The sequence below is a fragment of the Saccoglossus kowalevskii genome, chromosome 2, assembly GCF_978046115.1.
Source record: "Saccoglossus kowalevskii chromosome 2, keSacKowa6.1, whole genome shotgun sequence".
In the NCBI taxonomy this organism is placed as follows: Eukaryota; Metazoa; Hemichordata; class Enteropneusta; family Harrimaniidae; genus Saccoglossus; species Saccoglossus kowalevskii.
The window spans coordinates 31,402,951-31,430,767 of record NC_140642.1 but is presented as its reverse complement, the minus strand read 5'-3'; the positions used below and the strand labels follow the sequence as shown (position 1 = coordinate 31,430,767).

Sequence of the window (27,817 nt, the reverse complement as noted above, 5' to 3'; positions counted from 1 at the left end):
ATGGACAAAAAACATAGCTCTGAGTGCCAGTTCAAGAAGAGAACACTATCCAACGGCCTGCATGACTCCTCGACGAGCGATGAATGCGACTACGACGCATGTGCAGACGACGAACGCGAACACCCTAACGAAGACCAAGGCGTACACAGAATGGATCATGACGAAACTCGCGGTGCTATAAAAGATGATCAACCGGACAAGAGGAAAGATGGACAGTTGGAAATTGTGAACCGAGATGAATTACTTCCTCCGTCTATTTCGGAAGAAGACACAAGCTTTGACGAGCCACGTAGTATAGAGTTGGAAGACGAATTGCCAGGATCGAAGGTATGCACATGTACGTGTGTTTTCAAATTGCCAAGAAAATACTTGTTTAGTATAATGATAATCGAGGGTTCTTCATAAAGTCAAAAACATGAATGTTATTTTGATTGAGGAGTGTTTCCACACATAGTATTAGCTTCTATTGCCTGGCAACAAATTAGCAAGCTGACATTTCTTACTAAATTTCATATATCACAACACTCTTTCTGTATTGTCTCCGCCTCAGCCTTCAGAAGATTTACAGAAAAGTGACTTTGTGTTGGATCCGGATGGCGACGGGTCATATTATTGGATGGTGAGTATATGCCGCATCGTCAAATGAAATCTAGGTAGATATTCCTCCATGCCGTCGAATCACAGCGCAACAATTACGTGTAACTAGTTTCGTGATCTGCATATACATTTCTTCCGCAGTAGGAGGTGTATTTCAGATTTCACGTTCAAAGTGTGAATGACATATACAATCGCGCGAGCTGCTGTTGTTGCGTTGTATACACAAACTGCAACCATCGCCATACAAACGAAACTAACAGCAAATGAATGCGTGTGGAGAAGCTTTATTGAATGTCAATGGAGTCCGTAGAGTGTAATTTGATTCAAGAATAATATTTTTTTGAGATCCTGTAGTTAACTCCCGGAGTTGCTAATGTGAGAATTGTCCCATTCAACCAAAGGCAAATTGTTGCAAATTGGGGCCATCGCAGCATGACGCCAGATGTGCTACCTAGTTGTGTTGCGTATATACACAATAGTGATGGGTTATCGATGGCAAATAATGTAAAGAAAGCCGCCACAGAAAGTGTCAATTTTAGATTAGCTTCTAAGTTGTTCTGATTGTGTGACCGCATATTCACGAATTATAATCGGAAGAGAAATATTTTTATTTGCGTATCACCACGTAACTTTTACTTTTTTTTCACGTGTTGTGGTTCTACAGGGTGTTGTGACATTGGCTGTCATATATAATTACTGGGTGGTCATTCTGAGGATCGCATTCTCGGAGATGAGAGATGAGGTAGGTAATGGATTCAGTAGTAGTCAGTAATATGTTATATTTCAGTGGAAGCTAGAATACCTTAATTTAATTTGTCTTGAAGGCAGAAGTAGAGAAGGGTTCTATGGAAACAGAAGTTGGTACGTTAAAGAATTTGTGGCTGAAAATAAAAATGATATGTCATTAAAAAAAACATTTGGGCTACTAGGCATTTTTAAAAAAAAATACAAATCTTTATTTCTATGATAATAAATTGTGTCATACTTCTTATTTTATGTCGATGATATGAAATGAAAAAGACATATTATTATAATGTTAAATTAGTCAGTGTGCTATTACTTCTATTATATATATACAACGGAAAGTTTTCCACCCATAATGCATTGTGCGTATGTGAAGTAATACGTTCAGTACTGTAAAATGTTGAATGTGGATTGAAAACCTTAAGTCAGTCACGATAGTTCATCCGTACATCATTGTATCTTCTTGCACGTACGTTTCTTTGGAGAGACATTCACAACTATTCTCGCATTCATGTGCGTGTGTCTTATTTGATTTCGGTAAAATGGTGGCGGAGAATAGTGAAATATCAAATACAAAAATTCGATGCACATCAACGAGCATAATATATATAATAATCACTAGACTGGTTCTTTTTGAAATCAATGCGCGATCAGTTGTTGACATCGCCAGAGGAGTATATCCAGAGTGCACTCACTCAATTGTAACAGTCTAGCAATATGTATGTGATTTCTTAGTATGCTTTGATTTCATTCAAATTCATTCAAACAATCCGAATGAGATTCTAGGGACAATTGAGTAGTAGCAACCCGCCGATGTATGTATGTATGTATGTATGAGAAGACCTTTTCACTATAATTCCACTGCCGTATCGTGCATGCTTCAATCTAACCAAGCTCTAGTTTCGGGAACAATAACTAAAATCCAATTATGATTTTGCCAAAGAATGTGCGAGTAATCTTTATTCTGTTGTTAAACCTTAACATTAATATTTGATTCAGCGATTTACCTTTTTTCTGGTTTTGTACTGGATTTGGTTCATTTTGAGTCAATATGGTACGGCGTTCACTTGGGAAACTATAGTAAAAATGTCACGTTTGAAACACTCCAGCTTAGACCAGTTACAACGAAGCTACACGCTAAATGGAATTTAATGAACTCGATTTCGTCGATCGGAGCACTATAAAATAGACTTGTCAAATCATATAGCGATTCAATGGGTGACGGCGATAAGTGAGCTGTAGCGTATCGTTATGAAGTCACAAATTAAGGATGCCGTGGTTCGTTATATTAAAACCCTCATTTTATAATGATGAAAGCATTTGAGTAGATACATCGTGATATATATAATAAATAAACATATACACTAAATAAGTGTACTTAAAACAATACTAAGCATATATACGTAAATATTTTCTGATCAAGAGTTCAACATGCCATTATGCAATTATAATTAAATGTTCCAAATTAAGACTGCATGAAATATTACTATTATTTTAAAATAGCTAGCTACTGTAACATGAATCCTGCTTCGATATTTAACATTTATTAATAAATCGAGTAGAGATGTGTGTATTACAGAAATAGTTTTTTTATTACTTACCATACTTACTTACCAGGATCTGGATTCACGCTTAAAAGAAATATAAGCAAATATATATATATATATATATATGCACCCAGTTACGACAACCAGTATTTATATGTATTTTAATGTATTTGCATATTTGTTCTTTGTACTATAATCAATGTAAAAAGTACCTGGAGAAATTAAAGTATATATATATATATTAAGAGTTGATTTTAATGATTGACAAAAAAAACTATACACATGACTAAATCTCAAAATAAAGTGGAAATAACATAGACTATATACCCCAACCCATTAACAAACTAAACAAGTACTAGATAATCAAATCAGTATGTGAAGGATATATAAACTCCATGGTATACATAATGTGATGTCTGGTCTTTCGAAAAGAGTGAGCACATGTATCACTCGTTTTTATATCATTCTGAATTTTAACCGATCAGTACACCACAGTACGTAGTCAAACGACAAACGATCCACAAAATACACGTCAAATTACAATCGACTGACACACAATGCACAGGCACGAATCAACTGACAAGTACTTCTTCACAGGACGTGGAATCAGTAAGAGGAAAGCTTCTGGACCTCATGGTAAACATGAAATGTCCAGTGTTTGGAAAAGAAAGCGCATTCCGCTCCACATGTTACAATACAATATGTCAGGTAGTCTCAGATCTCAGCCAAAATACACGTGTGTTATGAAGCCATATGTACTTATGTTGCATCATTGTAATCAACCTCGCATCCTATCCATGTCTACATACCTTTTCTCATGGGTTGTATAAACACAATGCATGCATTCACAATGCATTCCAGAACCATAAATATAGAAATGGAATTGAATACACAATCGCAAATTACGATTCCTGTGTCATATTTCTTGCGTCTGAATGCATAGAAACGGATACATTTCAAATCTCCGAAAATATGATGAAAAATTGAAAATTACTACGATTATTTAACAAATCTAATATTTTAGAATGAATTATTATATATCTTCTATGTCCAACACCCAATGGAATATACTTGATATACACATGATATTGGAGACATACATTGTTATGATCAGCACTGGGAAATGAATTAGTGATTTCATTGTTCCCTCTCATAAGATGCTTTCAATGGATTATTTTTTTTTAATAATCATTATTATAATATTGTATAACACAATTGCATTGTTGTTGTTTTTTTCCAGATAGGACATACAGCAATTTTTATGTACATGGATATCTTATGTGATACAATTTATATTTCTGATATAATTGTTCAAGTGAGGACGGCTTACCTCGAACACGGGATTTTCGTAAGTTCGTCGTTTCAATATTTTCTGATACAAAAATATGTGCGATGATGCCAGGGATGGTATGGTTATGTTAGTGAGTCAGTTTATTAATTAAATAAATATACACCAGAAAATACGCATATCCGTCCCCAAAGAAAAAAAACTCCACATTGTAGCATGCATTAATTTGGCCATCCGACAATCCTTTCACTTATGACCCTGTCCAAATGGCCGCACGCAGCCATTTAACCATCCGGCAAACGCTCTCATCTATACTATCCACATGACAGCACTTAGACATTTGGACCTTCAAACAACTGTCCTCACCTATTCTGTCTAAATGAACGCACACAATAACCACCCGAGAATCCCTTTCACCTACCCTGTATATGTGGAAGCGTGCACCCATTTGGCCATCTTGGAACCCTTCTCAACTATACTCTCAACATGGTAGTATGCAGCCACATGTGTATTTTACAACCCTTCTCACCGATCCTGTATATATGACAGAACGCAGCCATTCGATACCCTTAACATCTATCCTGTCTACATGGTAGCAAGCGGTCATTTATCCCTCATAAATGCCTATTATAATTTCACATATGACCAATTTTATCCAGCCAGTAGGTTGTTGAGACTGACAGACAACCTCGAGGAAATATAATCACACAGAGTAAACTACTATAGCAAAGTTGTTCAATTGAACACGGATATGCGTTTCGCTATTTCTAGGCAGACTTTATTGCAGTGGAATTTAAGTGATTCATTGTCTGCGGAAGTAGAAAACGGAGAATTCTCCGAGTGAATTGACTTTCAAGTAATTTAACTCCTCGCCGATGCATAAGTCCATCAGAATAATATATAAACCATTTACGGACTTTTACCAATTGGCGCGCAGCATAACTATTTGTGTCAGGCACACATTTTTTGTTCCCAAATGTTTCATAATCCTCTTCCAAAATTCGCAATTACCGAAATACGTAAATACGTGCGTTAAACTTCAGATTAATAAATTCATTAATTTGAGTCAATCAAATTGCGGGTCACGTACATAAATCGTGATCACCCATTCCCGCGTGGTTTGATCTATAAATATACACTCAACGATATTGATCTTGGATATTTTAATGCGGAGACTTTCGCTGACACGCGTTTGAACTCCTTATTTCTCCCGAGATAGCAGTTACATTATACATTCATTGTTTTTCACTAATATTCACTTCAATACCAGAACTATTCCGATGAGGGATCGGAAAAAAAGATTGAGGTTATGGAAATAACACAGATTTGGTTATAAAATTAACTTCATTACATGTACATATCGATTATTCCTATTGATTTGTTAATATATATTTTAACTAGACAAGTGCTCAGTGGGACAGAAGAATACATCTATTACATGACACACTCATAATCAATATTTCAGTCTGCGTAACTAAATATGCCTGTTGAAAAACAAATTATATTAAGCGGTAATTACTTTAATGATGTTTTGATTGCCGTTCAATTTTGATAACATATCATAATAGTTTCGAGTCTTAGAATATCTCATACTAAACAACACGTACGTCATAGATTTGTTTGTCCCGATGGAACTAATAAATTTCCGATTTCGTTAAACCGTCATATCGTAACTGAACCGATACAAAAGTGAATGCGGTAACTGTAGATGATATTGAAGCAGTGTGGCGGTAATCAGTCGTATCTGCCGACAAATATATATTAACTCCAATACCTGGCGCATTAATTCAGTACATTGAATGGTGTGTGTCATGACCCATATGCGAACATTGTGTTTGGTGTTGTCATGGAGACAAATATAACATAATTTCATAACTGCTTCCGATAGGAAACATTGGCATATTCATATTAAAATGCCTTGTAATTTATTAAAGTGTCTGTCTTCCGCTTTTTGAACTCTCCTGTGTTCGCGAAGAAACGATATTTGTGAATATTAGTATCCACATCGATAATGAGGGTGAATTCAGGTTACAATACCGACTCTAAAAGTGAATTATTGTATACGAGGATCACACTTTTAGGTCGTTCACGTTCGACATATTAAGTTAAAGCAAACAATTTTGCCGTCCTTTTGTTTTGTAATTTTGATTTAAGTTTTAGGTGTTTAAGTACGTTTTAAGACAAATTTTAAACCAACAAAAACTGTTTCAATAATAGTTTATGATAAAACATTATTTCCAAAAAATATTATTCGTCAGAATTTTTCAATAATGTTGGACAACCATGAGTACACTTCTTATAAATTTTATAATTGTTACCCAAATTTGTTCACCATAATCATGTAGACGCAAACGATATGTTGAGATAAGAATAAACCTTGTTACATTGGAACCAAATGTTAAATGGCTCAAACTATTTGTATGCAAAATATAGTCCAGCGTTTTTTTTTCAATATTTTGTTAGTATTGATTTTAATCAATGTATATATACTGAGTAGAAATTACTTTTTAATATGAGTACAAGGGTCATGATATTGTATGTATCATTGTATAAATTTATGATAATATTATAATATTAATGTATCTAGCTGGAATAAATCGTTGGTCTCCCGTAAATTCATTACCAACTGTCTAGCTACTGTCTACATACACGTAACGTGAACATTCGAATATTTTACCGCATAAATGTATATTTGGTATATAAAGGTAATTATATTACTTGAATAAGAAATACAAAAATAATTACAAAATTGAACTGCACGTCCCTTTAATAAATCCAGAGCAATAGTGATACCCATGGTCGATATTGAAACTGTGATTTGATATTTCTCGACCAAGAAGAAACTTGATCAACCACTACGCGTAAACGACTTTTTAAGTTTCTGCAATAAACGTCACCTGTCTTGCATCCTGATATTTGTAGGTGACAGACCCGTTGAAACTAAGTACCAATTACCGAAACAAGCCCGAATTCCGTAGGGATGTCCTGTCCATACTTCCATTGGGGTCAGTGATCCAGATCATCGCAAGTAAGTATACAAGGAAATGCAGTGAACACTTAGTTGAAGAGTGGTGGGTGTGGGTTGGTTTCAGTTGTATAATTATACGTGTAATTGTCTCTGCATCAATAATGCAACTTATGTAAGTCGACTCTCTAAAACTAATAACTGCTTTTATCAATTCTCCATCGACGAATACGAGAGACATCTCAGTCTTCCGCTGTCTCTTTCACTCTGAAAATTGATCGATAAAAAGCGCTCACAGCGTATCCAATTTCGAATTGAAATCAACATTGTCATAAGAAGAAACCCGACTAGCAAATGACTGTATCTAATAATACATTTTCGACACGTTTTTTGTTATACTGTCATTCTCACAACTAACTTTTCACTTCCCTGTTTGCGAAGAATATGTGGAAGGAATATATGTTGAACCCAGTTCGGTTCTATATATGTATATATAGTATTGAGTATTGAAATCGTCGTTATATCCGGCGTCTTTCTTAATATCTAGGTATTATTAATTCAGATGTATTAGAAGCCTATGTTGGTGATGGTAAGTTTTCTGCTTTCAGACGGTAAATGAGAACGACGCACTTGGTGTCGGGTAACTCCATTCTCTCGATTATATTAACCATCTTCTCTTCCGCTAATCGGCTTTTATTCGGCAACAGGACCCCAATTTCAGGAATTTATGGCAGGCCGTGAAATAGCGTAATTGGACATTATATCCTGTCGCCTTTCAAAGAACGACCGAGTTTCCTAACTGATATGATGTACGTTTGGTTTAAAGAGGGAGTGAATCACGTTAATGCATGTACATATAGATGCATAGCAAGCCATTGACGAGGTCGAGTATGTGGCGAAATAAAATTAGTCGACTTTGCGATATACAATGTGTTTTCCTCACCATGGCTTTATTATTGAGGTCTCAATATCCACTGCTGCCATGGAAACGTATACAACACAAGGAAATAGTATCATGATTGTTATCACGAGGCTTGTTACATGTTTGCCATGCACGGTCATGTTTATGTTACACGCCGAACCCGTTTTGTATGCTTTACCACGTATATGATTTATTGACACAAGACAAATAATTGAACTCTATTGTACGATAGTGTGAGCGTCACTAACTCAGAACATTCTTTGAAAAAAGTATAATATCGCAAAGTATCGGCAATTGTCAGTTATTCTAGAAAGGTCTATCAAAATGGCAATTTCTTCCAAAATCAAGATGGCGTCGACAACTCGAAACACTGAGTATCTGTTTAATATTGTATTTGCTTTGCCTAATCTAATTTGGAAAAGAGTCGTGTAATTTCAGAATATAGTGGTCCTCTCCTGGTTCTAGTCTTTCTATCAGATGCTTCCATTCCATTCTACTCTGTGCACTTCCATGCAAAATAAATATTTTTTTTTATTTCAATTGCAAAATGTTTCGTAAGATTGTTACTCGATCTGTGTTTGGTTTTCGGAAATTCAAATAGACCTTACTATTAATGCTGCAGCTATATCGTCTTATGTCCTTGGAATTGTCATCAAAAGGAATACAAATAAGTATTTCGAGTAGATTTGATGGTTAATTCTACTTTACGAAGACATCCGTTCACTCTAATATATATTATAAATATTGAGCAATACATCCCTCTTAGTTACACATACACTACTGAAGATGTTTCGTACCAGTGTCAAGGTTGCCGTTGTAAATGGTAAACGTTTTTTTATTTAATCGATTTCAGATAAACTTCCAATCCACGCATCAAGGCTACCTAGATTGCTGAAATTACACACCATGTCTAAGTTCTTTCAAAACACAGACAGGTTGGTATACTCGTTGGATGTCTCTACTATTACTTTAGCGCTTAATTTATTTTCTTGTGATTAATTAAACAATTAACGTTCGCACACGTGCTCACTGAATACAAGATATTTTTTACAGATTGAATTGTACATATAACTGGCACAAAATGAAATACTGCAACGTATTTTTATGTTACACACTTATTATTGTCTCAAAACAGCATTTGAAGGGTTCTCATATCGAACGGAACGCGGCGCCGCGAACCCCGTCCTTTAAGGTGTCACATTTAAACAACTGTATTTGCAACGAAAACTGTTATCCCTTGGAAAATAAATACCTATTCGTATTCTGAAATTAAGTCTAATTAAATTAACTCGGATGTGAATCTCCAGACAAGTCAATATTGACAGGTATACCTCTGTTACGTGCCGCAAGCTAGTATATCGTGTGTCGTTAACCTATTTCATTGATGTAGTTAGATTCAATGACGCAATATCATCGATATATACGTCTAGTCAAATTAGACTTTGCGCCACAAATACGACCGGCGCTGCAAATCAATGGATATTACAGGCGTAACTCCGAGATATTGCAAATAAAGTTTGGACTGGAATTCAATTGAGAAACTTTTATTCCAAGGAGTTGTCAAGAAATTATTTAATTTCATTGATTAATGTCGTTAATGGGGGTCGGCAAAGGGTATTGTCGTAAGCTGTAATCAATTGTTTTTATTTTCGTAATAATGTTATTTAAATAAATAAAAAAGTAAATTCGTAGACATGGAAATAGTGTCAAATGTAATCAGCTACTTCATTCGTCCGTAATTTGTACAAAGATCTTATTAAAGCATTAAATGGTGTAATTCGTACGCAATTTCCAATTTTGAATCATAAACACAAATTAATTAGAAATATGCTTTATCTGTAAAGTGTTAAAACCTAGTTTTTACTGTATATGAAACTTTCATTTTATTTCCTGTAAAAACGTAAAATGCATTTTTTTATTTCTTGTAACCTGTACCAGGTATCCCCCTTGCCCCTTCGTTACTGTACAGCCGACTGTAGTTCTCCCCCCCCCCACCCACAAACAGTGTGGACAGATTTGTAATTTCGAAGAAACAAATTGCACGTCTACTTTGAAAACTAGTCGCTAAAATGTTCCCAGACACGATATGTTCACAATACTTTTCATGAATAGTTTTCAATTTGCCGTTAACGTATTTGAAAAAAAACACACCTTACAAATTGAAATCACGCCGATTTGGATAAAGAGGGTTGAATTGGTTAAAAGCTAGTAGACAATTTCTAACTCATCGTGTCTTTGTGATGAAATGTCTTTCTGATATAGATCAATTGACGGAGTATCAATCGAGAGATTACAACCGACACGATTCGTGTGTTATACAACGGCGCCATGCCAGCTTTGCGCTGTCAAACGTATCTATTTCAATATAAATTCGTGTCTTTATTTCTTTCTTCCCGCAGTCGTACTAATAACCCAAACGCTGTTCGTGCTTTCAAGTTATCACTTTACCTTGGAGTAGTGATTCATTGGATAGGGTGTTTCTACTACATTGCTTCGGAGGTAAGAACTGAGTGGGCGACTGATTTCGCTGACTTACCTGATTCACATGAGGATTTTGAAAATACTTATACGAGTGTGCATGCCTGTGAGACTGTTTTACATTGAAAAAAAAAACTGTGAGTAAAGTTAAAATTTGATAAGCGCGTTTGGTTATGAAGTATCGTAAATGGAATATTGTTTTCCTGGTAGAACCGTTGCCATGTATGAATACAATGTTGAATACAATGATTAGAAAAACATGTAAAAATTACCTTAATACTCTCAGTATCTGCCGATCATATTAACATCATATCGAAGAATAAACACTAATTTAATAAACGATTATATCATTATTTTACCAAATTCCAAACACCTTCCGAAAAGCATGACGCAATAAAAACGAATCCCTGCATCGTTTTTTAAATATCACAATGAATGAATGAATGAATAAATCGAATAGATATTACAACGTAGTTGGTATGCATCAGTATCTTTTCGTATTCACCGATATTGAGGCGGCAGCTTAACTACAATCGCGTTGTATAAATACTATAGATACCGTCCTACTTATATTAATTAACATATTGTCCACTGCGACACTCAAGAATGGCAACGACAATAATCATTTCTTTCTTGATTTCACAGTGAAATATTTTACATTTTTTTGTTCAATGGGTCCTGATTACTAATCCTTGTCCTTATATCGTGTTTCATTACACAGTACGAAGGCTTCGGTAGTAATGATTGGGTGTACCCCGCTGATAAAGGGCACCAGAACTTTCTTAGGTGAGAATGAGTTAAATTAGGATAAATGTTAACTTGAATACGTGAATCCACACGGCTTCATCAGCTACATCCGTGACAAGGAAATAGAATTCGCGAATTCGTGCTGTTGAACTGCTTTCTCTTCAGAGCTAATGCATATGAGTTAACTAATGTCTGTATTGTCTCTTTGCAGCAAATACATTCGCTCGTTTTATTGGTCATTGGTTACCTTGACGACAATAGGCGGGTCCGCCAATCCAGTAACAAACTTAGTAAGTGCGGCTTGACCGGTGATTTAATTCCGTTTATCAACCCTAATTATTTAATATGCATTTGGGTTTTAATACAAAGCAGCATCATAGACTTAGCGTGTTGATTGTAGTTCTTGATGATTACGTTTGCTAAATTGTACTTTTTTTATACCTGACATCGATTATGCTAATTGTTTACGTCACACGCGTAGAATTCTTGTGAGTCGAGGCATATATACAAAAACATAATTTGATACGTTGAAATAAAATGATGCTTTCTGATTGGTTGGACTATTTGATGTTCGGGCTGGGTAACCAATCAGGCACAATCAGTAACTTCGCATTTCTTACAAGCTTTATTATACATCCATTTTACCATATTAGAAAATGCGCATTACAAAATATGGAATGAATACGCGGTATTTCCAAGGTGGTGGACCTTTTGAAAACGATTGGTTAACAAAGATGTATAGTAATAATTTTATTACGAGGATGCCGCGGAGTATTCACGAAGACAGTACGGCGGGAATACCGTACCGACGCGTAGCGGAGGTTGATGCGACTGCGCATGCGCACTGTCTGAGTATTCTCTTTATATACTCAATGACTAACGCGCTCGTTTAATACATCTGAGTCCGGATATTCAACTTTATATTACATATTTGACATCCCAACGTTCAAAAACTAAAAAAAAAAACTATGTCTTTTACCTTATATTTAGGAATACATATTTACGGGAATCACCTTCCTAATAGGAGTCTTCGTATTCGCCGCCGTGGTGGGCAATGTCGGTGACGTCATCAGCAATATGAACGCCGCGAGGGCGGAGTTTCAATCCAGGTATTAGCTATATTTTCTTCTGCCTCTTAATCTGTCCGAGACCAGACGCACTCAGTGACATTGGGTACCGTTATAATTGTGACGGATGCTTATTCAAGGAAATGAATGAATTCCGAGTGCATGACGTTGCATTAAACTCTTATAAAACAAACAGTAATACAAATACATGATAATATGTATATTTTTTTCCCTTCAGAATGGATGCTATTAAATTTTACATGAACCACAGAAAGGTTCCCGAGTATTTACAGAAGAGGGTGAAAAAATGGTCTGACTATTCGTGGCACAGGTAATATTCGCTACGGTGATGAATCGATGCCCTTGGCGCCGTACACTGTGTATAGTTTACTAAGTAGCCTTAAAAGGTGTTGTTAGGAAATTCTATACTGAATTATTCTATTCTGCAGGCAATGTATGATGTACTATTAGACATATAATCTTCTAATAAGACGCTATCATCCCCAGTGCGTGGAGATTTGGAAATCTTCGGATTTCGTATTTACGTAGTATTATAAACAAAGTAAAATAAGACCTCAAGTGGACATTTTAGTAATCCATCGTGAAGGCATACTCATGACTCCATGTTTCTGGATAAGCTGAAATTATTGTCTGATCAAGTCGGACACATACATGGTTTTGTAATTTTCATAGGAAAGTGTTTGTAATATAAATGTGCGCATGGTGTTTATCAGTGTTCCTTCAAGGAGTTATTATTTGTTATCAGAGATTATACATCTTTACAAACGTTCCCATTACCAGAAACATTTATCTTTAGTCGGGTATGGCATGTTGGACAGTCGTATACGTTCACTTGTATATGTTTACATACTTGCAATCTGATTTTGTCTGCGAATTTGCGTACAAATACAAATTAGAGAGTCTTATTTAACACCTAATTTGATGTTATTAAAATAAATCGCATTTAAATGCGTTTCCTTGCGCGCAATGCACACCTCCACGCCGAGTACGCGTGTATATTTTCCTATCACAGTAACTGCAAAGTAGTCGCTGAACGCGGACGGGCTTGATGGCGGTAGTAAATTGTTGCTGTTACTACTCTAGTTAAAAATTATTTAGATATTTATTTTCGAGAATATTCAACTAACAATATGCCTTTACATGATTCGGGTTTTCAAACTGTGATTCCAAACGGGAGAGCACTGTCTCTTAAGCTTTTGCATTTGCGTGGTTTCATATAGTTTCAATTTCTTGTTAGAACGCAGATGATAGACGAATCCAGTCTCCTCGAGATGCTTCCAGAAAGACTTCGAGCAGAAATTGCAATTCATGTTCACCTCGAGACCTTAAAGAAAGTGAGTTTTTTTAGTTGGCATTTAAATGAAATACAACACAGTCATACTAAATTAATATGTCACTTTCAGTTTGACTGGCGGGCAACCGAGTGTTAGATATACGGTTTCCACTTACATCCAAATGACTTACGTCGCCCATTTTGCTTTCAACATTACAGTCACTTATCTTTGTGTCAGCGGAGTAGCGAAGTGACATTATATTAATGTAAAGCGGTCGTGGTAATATTTATCGCATATTGCTTTTGGTGGGAGAGGTGTTCGAAAAAGAGTCCATTTATGGAGGCCTAATTTCAGTACATTATTACAGACACATTGGATTACAAGATTGCGTGATAGCCACTATATATCATTGACATTGACATACACAAATAGAACACGGTTCAAAACAAAAAACACTCAGCGTCCTATATATTATCTGCCAAGATTGAATCTTATTATTATTTTATATTACTAACAGCATAACTAGGCGTTCATTTCCCGAACTCGTTAGTTCGTGTAACAGCCAATGGCCCGTTTACACAGTGGCGGATCCAGTAAAATGTATTGGGGGGTCCAAGCTTCGCCTAAGATATACGGAGCGTAAATCGCAGAGAAGCTATGCGTAATCCAGATGATATGAATCGTCATGCGTTTGGGAGGGGCCATGCTCCCCCCTGGCCCCTTCTGGATCCGCCACTGCGTTTATACTATAAGATTGTCCACACTATTATCGAGATTTTCACAATTATTAAGTAATCATGGTAGTAATTTTCTAAAGCCCGCAGAACTAAGCGATTATTGTGAGTGTACATCATGTAGAAATTTCCAGAACTAAGCCGTTAATGAGAATATCGGTAACTGTGACGTACTGAAGTGCGCATCTGCTCACAGGGCGCATTGCCCTGCTCGTTTATTCGATTTCCCTATCTGTATTTTCGTAATAGTTGTAATGAAGAAAAACGACCCATCATTAATTTATGCGACTATATGATGTATTCAATAAACTGTGTCATGTTTTACCACTTAAATATTCTAGGATTTATTTAATGATAATAATAACGTTCATATATCAGGTGAATATATTCGAAGGATGTGAGCAGGGACTCCTCTGTGAGCTGGTTCTCAAGTTGAAATCTCAGATATACTCCCCCGGTGACTATATTTGCAAAACTGGGGAAATAGGTAAGCAGAGTGTTCTGGTCGTGTACTCTCTTTTTGTTAACCTATGAGTGCGCTGTATATGTCCATCATTTGTTTGTTTGTGGGCGTGTGAGTTTGTTAAACGAATCGAGATGAATGAGCGTTGAGTTTTCAATTAAGATGTCTAGATGACGTTTGATATAACAGCTGGCACATCTGTGAATATTCCTTTTCATTTTTCACCTGGTTTGTGTGTTTCAACATACAAATGCCCAACCCTAGCAGTTTCGTATTGCGAGGTTGTAACCATGTTTTATATAACATTTAATTTAAGTGACATTTTAGGTTTTTCTTATTTTTGATGTATAATATAGTGAAAACTCTTATCACTGTTTAAAGGTATCCGGGCAAGTGTGATTTCCCGTCGCACAAGTCAGCTAGATAAGCTAGATTAAATGTGTGAACATCATATTGTTTACCAATGTTTCCCCAATATGAATGAGTTTTAATTACCCCATAAGGTGTAATTTCATGCTAATTCGAGCTTTTCGAGTCAATCTCAATACAAAATGCCGTGTGCAGTGAACCATAAGATCACTCTGTAGAAATCTCTGATTACTTACTCAAATGCTTCATTGAATATGAAAAACAATTTATTGAAACAAACGAAGAACTACGTTACAAACAGGAATTCTAAATCTCATAGTCAAATAATGTGAGAATTGTTGTTTGTTTCAAATAAATTTAGAGGACTCGCCGTAACACACATGGCAAATGTCATATCGGGAAAACACAGACTTAGCTTCTGGAAACACGAATATGTATGAATTCTGAGTGCGAGTGTGCATAACTGGTAATTCGATAACCCTTTTTATCTGTTATTTCGGTCTCGTGGTGAGTGTCTGCCCCAGTGCTTTCAAAGTCGACGCGTTCTGTTGTATCATTGTTCGAGTTCCCGATTATATGTAATACATTTTTCATTATTATTTGTTCATCTGTCATGTTTCACCAATGGGTGTTTCGTCTTTCATTTTTGATATGTTCTTTGTAATTAATTTCATTTTATTTGTTGCCCAGGTCGTGAAATGTACATAATCAATCATGGAAAAGTAGAGGTACGTTAGCATCAGTTATTCTTGTTTTGCATTTCTTTTAATGACAGTGATGTGCGAGAAGTTTTGTTTTTAGTAAGCCTGTTTTTGTACCTAATGGTTTGTTTAACTATGTAATTGGCAATTAAATTGTATAAGGGACTGAATACGAAGAAAGGCACCGTGTCTTGAATGTTGAGCAGATATGATATCTCGACTCGAGACATTAGTGATGACGATCCACATCGATGCGTTTCGTGCAAATCAATTACTGCAACCTAGTTTGTGTAGTAGCAACGTAATCACCGCTTGTAGTCACTTGAAATGAAAATGTGAAATGGGTAGATCTCGTCTTGATTAAATGGCGGTCACGCTTTCCTATTTTATTAGTCTGTTCTTGACATTTATACAACAAATTGTATGATAATGGGTAATATATGAATTATTTATTCACTGGACAAATTATACAGTCTTCCACTTTCAACCGCGATCTTTTTCGAGTATATTCGAAGCGTCATCAGAACCGCGCATGCGCATAGGGAAGTCTCACACAAACAGCCAATGCTTACGTATTTATAGCAGACAGTTTACACAGATAGTTGCAATTCTGATGACATTGCTGTTTGGAGAATACCGTAAAACGTTTTCCACTTTCTAATACTTCAAAGATCGTGTTGACCATTTTTTTTATCTCGAAAAATGTATGTAAAATGAATCTTAGATTGACACGAGAAATAAAGCTTTATATATTACGCGCATAAAAAATACATTTCATTTTTTTGGTGAGCGGCATTCTTTTGACAGCCGACACACGTGATATTGCCTTTAAAAACATATTTATGAAAAAATGTGATAAAGCAGGATATGACTGCAAATATTGTTTGCTCAATAGAGTCACTGGAAGTGGTGCAAACAATATATAACAGACACGTAGTAGTTTCCGGTCTTTCTTTCGTATTCACTGTTCTATTGCAAGCTAACAAACTTGAAGTCAGCGGCGGTTTTCTTTTATATTACTCACTCATTCTCGTATCAGAACCATCGAAGTGTTCAGAAATCTTTGCGACATGTTTATGACCTGACTGCTATACTGATAAAGAGATCATTGTCTTACAAAATAAAAAGAACAAAAATGTAATACTGAACACGCGGCAGCGGTTCTAAACGGTTCTGACTATGTACATCTGAATTCCTATACATTTAAGATTTCAGAATATATACTTATACATAATGTATTAATTATAAACGGATTAATAATATATGTTCTCCTGTCAATTTCTTTAATTTCATTTATTGTTCATTTCTACAGAACTCTATAATGTTCCACGTAGTATTATAAAGTAATTACAGTTTAATTGACGTGAATGAATGAAGTTAATTAAAATGTAAAAAAAAAACACAGAATATTTGCAATTTATTATTAAAAGAAGCAATTTACACTGCTGGTACCGTTAGTATGTTGACTGTTTAGAACGTGTCACTGTAGTATTATGGCATACGCAATTGTGTGGTAACACACCTTTGCCGGAAATATATTTCCTGCCTTATATTTCATATTTACTGGATTTCTTTCAGGTAGTAATCACGGAGGAATCTACCGGGAGCAGGATGGTGATTGCTACAATGTCTGAAGGCAATTACTTTGGGGAGATAAGTCTGTTGAAGCTTGACGCGGGATGCAATAAGTACGCACAATTAATTTCATTTCATTTCACAACTAATGTTTTATTCCAAGGCCTGCATGTCGATACAGTTAATGGCCCCTGAATCTATCTCAGAATTAATATATATGTTACGGCTTTGGTAATTGAATGTCCGTCGAGCGACCATAACTTTTAATGACGACACAAATCATGCATTCGACATGAGCATTGACATATGCTATACCGACATGAAATGTGTCTGCTTTGTTCATGCCATGCTTCCAAACAAACGCATGTTTATATTCGATATCAACTCAGACTGGTTTGACACTCACACACTGTATGATTCAATTTACATTCATTATAGTTGGATCGTTATTGGCAATTCATGTATTTTCAGCAAAGTGTTCATAGGCTGCAATACATGTGTCCTAGTAATCAATAAAACACACTTTTCACGCTCTACCAACTTGCAGAATTCAAGGAAGTGTAATTAAAGTGAGGCAAATGCAACGAGGGAATTGACACCAATTCATACTGAAATGTAGTATTGGCGTTAATAGTAATTCACTGTTACAACCCAATGAATTTTTTAGACACTCATAGAGGACCCCTAGATTGACACATCCAAGATTCTGCATTGTACGGTTGAATGTAATTCGATGAAACATAATACTAGTTGTCAATATGCGATAACTGAACGTCACGTGGGAATACATCATCAGGTATTAATGTACTGGGTGTACGCCATTATAGATGTATTTGCAGTCCGTACAACAACCTCAAACAAATTGCATATTGAAAGTATGGTAGGTGGACGCTGTTCTCATAATAACCCGCCACTTATCCAACTCTATACGGGTTATAGCCCAGCATACAGGGATTACCAGTACCCAGTAATGCGTCGAGTTTCTGGTATTTTAAGGGATGCGGAACATTGAGTTCGAACCCACACTTGCTTGTTTATCTTTAATTATTACTTGGTCAAAGTTTCATGTACGATGTTACGTTGTCTATGTAAGATTCGTAGGATATTCATGCGAACAAAAACGATTTGAATTGGTCCTAGTTGTGACAATAATGAAGACACGAGTCAAACTCGGAGGTGTATATAAAATCCTGCAATAGATAATATCTGATTGGTCGAGGAGCATTAGATTCGTACTGAACTGTGCCTTACGTCACGGTCAAGATGGTAGAAATGTACTATCAATGTTTGAATACGAACATCATATATCGTACATCAGTATGGTTGCTGAGATACGTCCTAGGGACACATAGTGGTTACTCGAGAACTTTGAACGTGGGGGATTCTATACTGAACCAGTCAATTTATGATACAAGTACGTTTTTTTCTTCATTATTATGCATAATTAAATTGAAAATAATGATGCTATTAGGAATAATTAAAGTAAAATGTCTCTGATACATTTCATAGTTAACAACTGATATGGATGGATAAAACTCACTTCGATTGCACACATATCTGTGAATAGACTACCAGGATTAAAATATTTGATATTCTTTTATTTTGTGATTTATTTTTCAAAGACTGACCATCACTACTACTAGTCATAAAGTCCAATGTTATTCGTCAATTCAAAATTCTGCTCAAAATCTGTTCTACAAATGACCATATATTTGTTGGAGCCACACAATCGAAGTACTTATGCTTATGAATATCAGTGACGTTACAACGTGAACACAGAGGGAAGTATATTCTGCCCCCTTCGGCCAACTACGTAATTGTAACTTATTCAAGCAGAAACATGAATCCGCCATCACCTAATATACTGCACTGAAAAGTATGAAGTAAAGTCTGGGGTCTCGAAGAATCAGTGCTTGATCAAAGCTGGAATGGGGTCTCGAAGAATCAGTGCTTGATCTCAGGTGAACTATGGTCTCAAAGAATCAGTGCTTGATCTGGACTGAACTGCGGTCTCGAAGAATCAGTGCTTGATCTGAGCTGCACTACGGTCTCGAAGAATCAGTGCTTGATCTGAGCTGGACTACGGTCTCGAAGAATCAGTGCTTGATCTGAGCTGCAATATGGTTTCGAAGAATCAGTGCTTGATCTAAGCTGGACTATAAATGGTATTGAAGAATCAGTGCTTGCCCTGAGCTGGACTAGGGTCTCGAAGAATCAGTGCTAGATCTGAGCTGGACTATGGTCTCAAGGAATCAGTGCTAGATCTGAGCTGGACTATGGTCTCGAAGAATCAGTTCTTGATCTGATCAGCTGGACTATGGTCTCGAAGAATCAGTGCTTGACCTGAGCTGAACTATGGTCTCGGAGAATCAGTGCTTGATCTGAGCTGGACTAGGGTCTCGAAACATTAGTGCTAGATCTGAGCTTGACTATGGTCTTGAAGAATCAGTGCTTGATATAAGCTGGACTATATAGGTTTTCAAAGAATCAGTGCTTGATCTGAGCTGAACTATGGTCTCGAAGAATTAGTGCTTGATCTGAGCTGGACCAGGGTCTCGAAAAATCAGTGCTAGATCTGAGCTTGACTATGGTCTTGAAGAATCAGTTCTTGATATAAGCTGGACTATATAGGGTTTCAAAGAATCAGTGCTTGATCTGAGCTGAACTATGGTCTCAAAGAATTAGTGCTTGATCTGAGCTGGAATATATAAGGTCTCGAAAAATTAATGCTTGACCTGAGCTGGACCACGGTCTCGGAGAATAAGTGTATGATCTGAGCTGGACAAGGATCTCAAAGAATCAGCGCTTGATCTCAGCAGGACCAAAAGGAGCACTACCTATTCGTATGTGCCCTGATCTGTAAATTACACTATACATTTTGTGTGCATACAGTATGGTACAAGGTTAGTAATAGCAGTAGTCACCGTTGAGAATGGTGTATTATATGAGTCAATCACCAACAATAATTAGAAAGCACACGAAAAATATTGTAGAGGCAAGGTTTGAAAGACTCGAATACATGAAAATATAGAAACAAAAAGATCTTTGTTTATAGTTTCAAAATTTCCCTTACTTGTCCTAGGTAAAACGATATCCACAGAAAAGGATGCAGTTTAAATATATAATTATTAAGTAGGACATTGACACATCTTATATTTTCAAATTGGCCAAGTTAGGAACGTCTGTATTAAAAAGATACGTTCTAAAGGCGTTCGAGGACAATGATTCAGCTTAGGAGATTCTGACAATAATCTCTAAACTAATCAGCAATTAGTTTAGATCTGACTGGAGGCCTTGCACTGTTGAACTCAACTTAAATGGCAAGGAATTACTCAATTGACGCAGTAGCACTGTCAGTCAGGCTAATTTAGAAAACGCTATAGGATCTAGACATGTACATATATGACTGCTATCCGGGCTTATGACGTCTCTTGCATGCACTGAACGAGGTACATCATCGGTAACACAGGAGTCGAGTAAAATGAAATGCATGTGGCCAAAGAATAATATATTTCCCAGTATATATTCACTAAGAGAATGAATAATTGTTAGTCTCACATTTTAAATCATTATATATATTATATGCATTTTTGTTCGACGCTGTGATTGTGAATGAAATGACGAGTTAAAGGATGAAGTCAAGCTTAAACTAATTTATTTTAAATGTTTAACTGAATTCGTCGATAGTATAACGTATCAAGCACATTTTTTATATCAGTCAGTGGCGATAAATACATAAATTGTTTCATTTTTAGCTCCACTGTCAATGTTTTTACTTTTTCGACTTCTTTTTGAAAACCACAAGTCTGATTGCTTTGATCCTTGGGTCGATCTCTTTGATTTGTTCAATTCGTAGTGATCTTTTTAATTCTCTAATTTTGACATTTTCGACATTGTCTTAAAATAGCCCATTTTATTGCAGCTTTATTTTTTTATATCTCGTGTGAACTTATATCTAAAATGTGTTTCATTTCATGACTAGAACATTCAAGGACCTATGAGTTCACAAATTGCTGTCTTGATTTTCTATCACTTGGCGCCAAGACTTCATTTGGTTCATGTTCATATGTTTGAATCCCTGTAACGCTGTTCACAGCTTTAAACATTTAATTGGTTTAAACAATGCTCAAACATTTAATCAAACAAACGTAAAGAAATCATAATGATTAATTTTGTTTTGGTATTAAGTGGCGCTTTCTCGATTGCTCTGCATGTATGGCAATTATGGCAATACATGAACTTTCTGAAAGTCCAGATTTAGGAGAACACAGATGTACATGTTTTACTCAGAACACGATCGGAATATCGCAACAAAAGTGAACACGAAGAAGAAACCATTGTGTACGTATTTAGGTTGCAGAAATGTTCAAAGTGGTTTCTCATCATTCAGTTATTTTTGCTTTTTCATAATAGAAGCTGCGTCGATCGCGATTCCATTAAATATGCTTCTATTTGTTATGCCTTTGTCGCTACGTAATTCATTTGTCTTCTACCCTATCAAAACACAATTTTCAGCGATCCAGTGTTATTGCACTTTATATAAAGACTCACTCAATGAAATAAATATTGTTAAGCAAATAATGCAACGAAATGTATCCTTCTGTGTATTTCTCTATATCCAAGTTGTCTCGAGTGATCTATATTACCATATGTAAATACAGCATAAAATACAAATTCATAAAATCCTTCCTCGTGACTGAATTGTGATCAAGCATCCTATGTTGCAGTAGGATACCAAGATATATGACCAATATGATGGGCTGGAGTACTCTTAACAATTGTCAACTTTCAGGTTTGAGCGAAAGTACTAACAATTTATGAATCTTTGTATTTTCAGGCGCACAGCTGATGTCAGATCTGTCGGTTACTCGGAACTTTTAGTTCTGTCCAGGAAAGATCTCATGGGGGTAGGTCTAATCTCTATCTGTCGTTTTGATTTAGACCATTCGTAAGCTGAATTGCGTATGAATTCTGACTAAGAAACCGCCCGGACTGATGAATATACGTCAACTAACCTGACAAGTCCGTTTTCGTCTTTTTTCCCCATAATTGGCGGTTTAGGGATTTTTGTAATTAGCGACGCAATAAACAGATCGTCAAGGTGAATTACGCTATGAATGTGCGTATCCATGAAGACCAACTCGAGCATGCGTATACCTAGAGGCGCCAGGGAAACACACCAAGAATGGCGGAAGGAACACATAACATGACGTGAGATCAACGTCGGTGCATATCTCATTTCTGGCAACATTATATCTTCTGATGCTGATTTATTCAAATCACGTGACGGTACAGACAAAACACCAGTTGTCGGATTGTTGTCCTCAACAAAGTACAAATCTTTTGTGGAAAAAAGCGACGTATTTGAGCGTATAGGCGACCCGACAGCTGAATGTACATACACACAGCGGGATATTCCAAGTGAATTGCCCCTTTCCAAGGGAGCATGGGAAGCATGTATGCGTTATAGTTATAATCGTCGATGCGAGTATAAATTAAACGTCTGTTGATTTATTTTATATAAGAAAATTGTTTGCAATAAATACATGTGTAGAGAGGATTTACTAGAAAAATATCATCTACCTTGCAGGCCTTGGTCGAATATCCGGACGCAAAAAAAGTCCTGGAGGCACAGGGAAGAGCACGGTAAGCTTCTAAAAACATCGTATGTATATTGTTTATTTATTTATTTATTTATTTATTTATTTATTTATTTATCTATTTATTTATTTATTTATTTATTTATTTATTTATTTATTTATTTATTTATTTATTTATTTATTTATTTATTTATTATCTCTTTAGTCCACAATTCGTGTCGTTTCGTATAACATTTCCACACACGTTTTAACATCTCCGTTGTTTAATTGAATGCTATTTTTCCCTTTAGAATGGAGCGTAGCAAGGAAGTCAGGTTAGTAACTGTTTGTATGTATGACGTTTTTATGATATAACCGTGTTCTTATTGTACAGGTAGTTATTCATGTACGTGCATTCTATCAGCCAACAACTCTCTGCGGACTTGAATGCAGGTCAATTATATTTCAGTTAAGCAACAATGTGGAATCATATTTCATTTCTTCGTTGACTCAGTGCAATAATAAGACACGGATCGAAGCCATTATGCAGTGAGCAGGGGATTTGTGTACGCTTCTTAGTTGAATATTCCTCATTCTTGAAATGGCGGGACACTCTAATCCTGTTTTTTAAATGTGATATCTTCGTTAAAAAATTGATTCACTAGAAAGACCCAGTCGGAAGAGCGAGCTGAAGAGGCTTTTCTAGCTGCCACTGAATCCAGCAAACAGATGCCAACCACAGTACTAAAACAACAGAAAGGAACGCCGTACACTGTCATGAGACACGAGGATGCAAAAATGTTACTTGAAGCCCGGGGTAAGTAACTTGTTTTCTGACTACTCGATTTGCAGCCGCGGGAAGAATGAACTTCCTGAACTATGCAAAGCTTTTGTAACATGCTTAGAAGACTGCTGACTCAAAAAAGGAACGATACTTACGTAGCCCTGCAGTAAATTAATAACATTCCGCAGTATAAAAGTAGTTCAGCAATTCAAAACCATTATGATAAACTCGACATGTCGACATATCGATCGTCTTATTGATTGCATGTCAGCGCGAACTGGTGGGTGATTGGCTCATTCGAGGTATATTAACGTTAAATTAAACGTGCCAGTAGTCGCGGTGATTGATTGTTGCTCAGTTTCTTTTTTGATATAATTGTGCTGTGCAGCTTGACTGTAAATCCTGCTATTTTTTCTGTGCATTTCTTGCGACGCGTTGAAATCAATTTGATTAATTAATTAAACGTCAATCAAATGATAATGCATTGCCATGACACCAAAACATTGTGCATAACTTTAGAAATATTCAACGAGGGTTAAGGTTAATGATAATAAGGTTGTGTCTTGAACAGCAATGTCGAGTTTCTCGGTTTCTCGGCGACTGCTCGTGAGTGCAACGCCACTAACTAGCTTCGTTAGTGACTTTAAACTTGAACTGAAATAATCTTCAAGTCCATTAGCATTTTTGTGAATAGGGGTAAACGCTATTGGGAGATGATACGGTGTCACGACACTGTTGCCAATGCACCGAGTACAGATGTTTGATAGATAAGCAAATAACAAAGAATCTCATCGTTCCGGATTCACTCCAGATGCTTCGTCAAATCCTGACAACAAAACGACTCATTGATGAATTGATTGATAGATTGAAAATAAGTACTTTAGAATACGAGATGATTAATGGTTAATGGGTGTTGTAATTGCATTTGTTTTGTATTATTACTCATGGGGACATTGCAAAGGGCTGCGTATAATGAACACCTCAAATTGAAAAACACAAAGCACAATAAATGAAACGCTACTTTTCTTTACTGTAATCAAATTTCTCCATTTCAGCTAAGGAGATCAACGAACTTTCCCAACTATTGAGGTCTATCAGATACGAGGAAAGCCTTGTGAGTAGTAAATATTTATTGCAAGACTTTATTTATTTATTTATTTATTTATTTATTTATTTATTTATTTATTTATTTATTTATTTATTTATTTATTTATTTATTTGTTTACTTATTTATTTATTTACTTATTTATTTATTTATTTATTTATTTATTTATTTATTTATTTGTTTATTTATTTATTTGCTTGTTTGTTTGTATTTTGTATTTTCGCACAGTTTTGTCTACGCATATGTTTAGATGTGTGAAATGTAACAACTAAATGAGATCTCAGTGTGAATATATCCGCCTACCTATAGTTACTTTATTTTTTCGGATATTTTATACTTATACTGGATATTCTCACTAATGATTGTGCGTTCGTGAGAGACAAAGATAAATAAAATACAGTGTTACGCTAATCGACATCATGAAATTGTAACGCGTACACGTGACATTTATTATAGATTATAATTTGACTCATTCCACTATCGGAATCTCTGTGGCGGGATTTGCCAGAATTATGTCGATACTTCGTAAATTTTCTCGTGTTTCAGTACGATCTCTATATGTATGATGTAATCGGGAGATATTCACTGAAGTATTTTGATATCCAAAATGTATGAACTACGTACTGTCGATGATGGCGCTGTTCCAAACAAAAAATTGTAACTAAAATGATATGTTGTGGATTTTTTTTCAGTCAACTATGAAAAGGATAAGCCAATTAGGAGAAAAGGTAGTGATGCATTAACTGTGTCGATTCGTGTGTAATTTTCATTGTGTGTCAATATTACTTCAATGTGTGTCAATATTACGGTTTTAAAGCGACAATGTGATCGGAACTGCGCATGTGCGTATTCCACGAATATATATATATTGTTCTCCTTTTCTTTGGTTGGACTTTATTTACATCTCGCACAGTACGCTGTTCAAAACATTATCATTACTTCAAACATAAGCCTTAGTTCATGGAGGTGACATTACTTCATCGTCAAGAAAAAAACCTTCTCCTATGACCAAGCACGACAATTTTTAATTTAATGTTCAAATGTTTGTTTGAATTTACTAGCTAATTGCCTGTAATTGCGCAAATAGTTGTTAGCAGATCTCTAATAAAAAAACTGACCGCTATTAATAAGTTTGTTGTGTGAACCGCCCATACGCACATGCTTAGTTCTGATATATGATAGCAAGGCCGTTTTGAAAAACAATGTCTGTCTTGCGTCTGTCGCGATTGAGTCAGTCCAGTTCCAAAGGCCGCGATCGGAAGTTTTTATACATGTTATACCAACATCCCCCCACTACTTTACTTGTTCTGTTACTTTCGGTGATTTTCTTTTGAAACCTGAATAAGACTATTGCCTGAGCAAAGCCCTTGAGACGTGCAGCCGCATTTGTTTGTGCTAATCGAACGTGTTCATGGATATCTCTTATCATGTCGTAATCCTGGGTGACGTCATTTAAAACAAACGCTATTGGTCAATATGAAAACGGCTTGAATTCGCATGAGAGCATGTAGAGTGGCGTAGGCTGTTATAACGCGTTCCACTTTATGGAGAGACGCCCCTGTCTAGTACCCAATCCGATGTTTTCGTTTTGAATTTACGTGACTGACCTTTGATGAAAACACTAAGGTTTATTCATTCTGCAAGTATATGTATTACTATAAATATTCCTTACCCGACTTCTGTTTATGAATGTATTTAGTATATTGTACATTAATGTAATTTTTTTTTAAACCAATGACAAACTGCATATGAATTTTAGCATCGTTCCATTAATGCATAAATTACAGTGGTTATATGCATTTATTTTGTGAAAGATAACACAGGTTGTATTTGTAACTTTCTTTTGGTGCTATAAATTACCTGAAAATTACTGTGTACATTATACAAAAATGTAATAACTTACGTCTGAACATTGGTTAAGAGATGTTGTATAATATGTATATTGAAACAAGATCGTAATATAACTTATGCGACAACACGGCGTGGAACGAAACTCCGTCCGGCCGATTTTGCTGAACTTTGGGCTCAAACATTTAGCATTGGATTTGTTGAGACCAACAGTACCGGTTGAATAAGACATCATGTTTGTTTTAGGAATATAATAATATCATTGCTAAAGACAGCAAACTTTTTGAAATACATATGGTATATGGCGTCGTACCCGCCAATTTGAGGAAAACACTATCGACATATATATGATGTTACTTTATATTGAGTATTTTATTATTTTATTTCAACTATCTAGGTGGAATATCTGAAATTCCAATTGCAGCAACGGGACGTTGAGCTGCGAAAAGCTTTACTGAGAGTGATCCAACTCGAACACATATTGGAAGCTCCAGTTACAATTCAACGTACGACTGCTTGCAAAGAACAGAGCGCCACCGACGGTTTCTCTCAAGCTTTTTCGGCGACCGACGCACGGCGGCATGTTACGGCGAATGGGGTCAAACAACATTCCGATATCGAAATACCGGATAATATGTTCCTCGATGCGGGTCGTCGAGAAAGTCGCTCGAAAAGGCGGAATATTATTGAAGATGACGTCTTGGTGCGCGTTCCCGGTATTTGTGTGAACGGCCCGGCGCCGGAACAGAGTGTCACTGGAGTCATGGCGGAGAACGCTTGCCTATCTGACAGTTCCAGACCTTCCACGCCAGAAACCCCGACCAGCCCCGGTCTCGGCTCGAGTTTTGTGTATATGGACGGTCCGATACTGACTAATCACGAAACTATCTTGCCCATACGTAAGAAAAATCGAAATCAAAGTGAAAGCACCAACTATACGAGTGATTTGACGAACAGTGAATTCGATGACAGTGACTTTGATTTTCGATAGCGTTAACATATAGAATTG

At 36.1% G+C, this 27,817-nt stretch overlaps 1 protein-coding gene across 1 annotated transcript; it reads left to right on the top strand.

Annotated features, from left to right (window-relative positions):
* Positions 1–27,799, top strand: LOC102801889 (cyclic nucleotide-gated channel rod photoreceptor subunit alpha-like). The gene is made up of 23 exons (XM_085505663.1): positions 1–327; positions 551–619; positions 1,262–1,343; positions 4,133–4,236; positions 7,099–7,204; positions 7,689–7,730; positions 8,917–8,998; positions 10,463–10,562; positions 11,263–11,327; positions 11,500–11,578; positions 12,279–12,397; positions 12,594–12,686; positions 13,614–13,710; positions 14,763–14,871; positions 15,907–15,944; positions 17,496–17,605; positions 22,330–22,399; positions 23,083–23,138; positions 23,383–23,406; positions 23,737–23,888; positions 24,911–24,969; positions 25,653–25,688; positions 27,206–27,799. The coding sequence occupies exons 1-23, from the start codon at positions 1–3 to the stop codon at positions 27,797–27,799; spliced, it is 2,613 nt and encodes an 870-aa protein (XP_085361789.1).
* Positions 27,800–27,817: the final 18 nt, after the last annotated feature.